This window comes from Lipotes vexillifer, unplaced genomic scaffold, assembly GCF_000442215.2.
Source record: "Lipotes vexillifer unplaced genomic scaffold, Lipotes_vexillifer_v1.1 scaffold417, whole genome shotgun sequence".
In the NCBI taxonomy this organism is placed as follows: domain Eukaryota; kingdom Metazoa; phylum Chordata; class Mammalia; order Artiodactyla; family Lipotidae; genus Lipotes; species Lipotes vexillifer.
In genome coordinates, this window is record NW_006791294.1 from 979,473 (window position 1) to 982,549 (window position 3,077).

The 3,077-nt window shown below is 49.1% G+C and overlaps 1 protein-coding gene across 2 annotated transcripts in view; it reads right to left on the minus strand.

Annotated features, from left to right (window-relative positions):
- Positions 1–3,077, minus strand: part of AURKA (aurora kinase A) — an 18,888-nt gene that overhangs the window by 14,946 nt on the left and 865 nt on the right. The window contains exon 1 of one of the 2 annotated variants that reach the window (XM_007464265.1): positions 1,792–2,026. The exons of the other annotated variant lie outside the window; for it this stretch is intronic. Coding sequence (XP_007464327.1) covers positions 1,792–1,846 — 55 coding nt within the window. The 5' untranslated portion in view covers positions 1,847–2,026. Of the gene's footprint in view, positions 1–1,791; positions 2,027–3,077 lie in introns of those variants that run through there. 2 annotated transcript variants of the gene reach the window in all.

Below are 3,077 nucleotides of genomic sequence, written 5' to 3' on the forward strand. Positions count from 1 at the left end.
ACCGAAAGGTCAATTCTCGGCCTTCCTCTAACGTGCATTCCCTGCATTCCAGGGGATCCTGCACTCTTTTTCCACTCCTTTCTTCGCTTAGCTCGCAGATCTGTCTTCACCTTACCGCTGTCCCATCGCAACCGCCTTTGCTGATCAGCCTCACGCGTACCACCAATCTCAGTGTCTGGGGTGACTCCGGAATGGACTCCGCAGGTCTCCATCTACACCTGCCTATGGCCCCAGGACTCTGAACATCTTTAACAAGAGAACTCGAATTTGCGTCTCCTGCCCTACCCTCTCCTGCGACTGCCAGGCTCTCTAACAACCTGCTCAGGATCCCCCAGGAAGGTCTGTCTGCCAGGCGTCTCAACCCAACACACCAAAGGAAACCTCTCCGGCACACTTCTTTTCCCCTTTGCCATGGGGGGTGCCCAGAAACACTTCTTTCCCAACTACACTCACTCCTTCGGTGAGCTCATCCCGTCTCCTGGCTTTCAGTACCATCCACAGGCTGAGGATCCCCAAATTTCCATCAGAACTCTGACCACCTGGTAATCTGAGAGCATCTCAATCTTAAACTGTCCCCAACTGAAGTCCTGCTCCCTTCCCCACCCCCATCTCCAGCGACCCGCTCTCTCGGACGGCGGACTGGGCTGCCCCCATCTCAGTAGACAGCAAATCCATCCTGCCAGTTGCTCAAGTCTAAAGTCTTCGCACAATCTTTTACACGGTTCTCCCTCAAACCCCTTATCTGATCCATCAGCATATCTTACAGGCTCTATCTTCAAAATCACTGCTCACAGCCTTTACTACTCCCACCTCGTCAAACCACAATTTTCTCTCCCCGCAATTATTTGCAAAAGGCTCCCAACGGTCACTCTGCTTCCACCCTTCTCCCATTAAGTCCATTTGCAACACTGTGCCCAGTGATCCCATTAACAAGTCAGATATATGGTCCTTGGTTCAGAGGCCCCTCATGGTTCCTCAACTCAAATTCAAAATCTTACTTGCACATATAGGCCTATAAAGTCTCACAGAATGTGGGTCTTGACCACCTCTGTGACCGGATCTCCTCCTCTGGTCTATTGCACACCAGCCATTCAGGGCCCCTCCCTTTCCCTGGCAGAGAAGTCCCCTGCCGCAGGGCCTTTGCACTTCCTGTTCCCTCTACCTATGAGGCTCCTCCCTAAAACAGAAGTATGGCTGCTCCTTCATTTCATTCATGCTGAGATGCCCCTTTCAGATCATCTCTCTTTTACTTAACACCTTACATAACATTATTTGTACTTGTTTACCTTCTGAGTCCCCAGACTCAGATACCCAGCTATCTGCTCAGTATCTCTAAAGAAACTAAGCTCCACAGGAGGAAGAGCTTAGTCCCATTTTGTTCACTGTTACCTCCCCAGAACATGCCTGGCACACAGTATGTACGCTCATCTTTTGGGAATAAATCAATCCATTAACAAAGCAGATCAGTAATAAAAAATAGTTTCTAACACTTAGGAAGTGTTAGAATCACTTCCTGTGAGTCAGGCACAACAACCTATCGAGTAAGTAGAACATAAACTCCAAGAAAGCAGAAACCTTTCTCTATTTCTCTTACTCAGATGCTCCTTATACTCTAGAATCCAAACAGAAAGCACTCTTCAGCCCCACGCTTTCACATCCACTTTATAAGTAATCAAATAACTCCACCTCGAAGACGGGACCAGGCTAAACAGCCTGGAGTCCTTATATCAAACAGCCATTTAGACATAATAGACAAAAAAGAAAAGGAAATACATTCTCCTTGAATTTCACACACGCTCTGATGCTTTTCTTCACTCTCCCTAACAGTTACAAGCAGCAGACTCATGAGAGCACACAGACCAATGAACACTGATTCAACTGTCTTCAACAGAAGCTACAGACATTCACTCCAATGTAATGCACTTTCCTTCTCAGGAAGAACAATAACAGAATGGAACATGATTCTGATCCAGAAATTCTGGAGAAAGCCGCAAGAAGACTGCTTCTCAGGTGATTCTGGCCTGCAGCCGAGTTCAGGAGTCACATGTCCAGACGACCTGCACAAGATCCCAGCAGTTCAAACCAAAGATCCCACTAGTCTAAACAGCAAAACAGATTTAATAGCACTGTGGCTTGAGACTTTTCCTTCCTTCGTTAAACCTGCAAATGTCTGCACAGATGCAAGAGAGTGGAGAGGAAATGAGTATGTTGCTGAGAAGCACTTAATTCAAACAACTAGGAAGGTTAAGGATGAGAAGGAAACAGTATAAGTCAAGGGTGATGGCTACATCTACATCAGGAGGACATTTGCTGGAAATGGAGACTTTCATGCCCAACCCCAGACCTAACAACTAGATCCTGCATTTCAAAGACACCCCCAGATGACCAGTATGTGGCTGGGCTAGACCACTAGTTCTCAACGAAACGTCAGAATCACCTGCAGAGCTTGATAAAAATACAGACACCTGAGTCCTACACCCAAGCGCTTCTGATCCCTTAGGTCGGTTCACATTTTTAACAAGGACGCTCAAGTAATCCCGATAAGGGTAGTCCAAGGTCTACGGTTTGAAAAGTACTGGCCCAGGAAGGCCTCTTTGAGGAAGTTAGTTATTTATTCACCCACTCATCCGTCCCGCCCGGACAAGGGCCTTTTCCGGCTAGTCTACCCAAAGCAGCCCCCGGTTCCCAGCGCTCTTCCTTAGTGGAAGTTATTCTGCTAGTTCATCGTCTGTCTCTCCACCCCCCAGAACGTAAACTCCAAGACAGCAAAAACCTTCTGTACTTCCTTACCCAGGTGTTCACTGAACACGAGAATCCCATCAGAAAGCACCCCCCAGAGCCCCCCACCCACCCACGCCACACAACCCAACGCACTCCAGGTGTTTAATAAACACCAGGCGGCATGTTACAGGGCGTCTGGGGACCCAGGAGCTGATGGGAGGGCGCTGGAAAAGCACGGGGGGACGCAGGGAGGAATGGGGGGGGACGCAGGGAGGAACTGAGGGACCAAGGGAGGCTTTCTCGCCCCGACCCTCCCGTCGCCGGCCCAGCGGCCCCAAAGACCGCTTCCCTCCCAC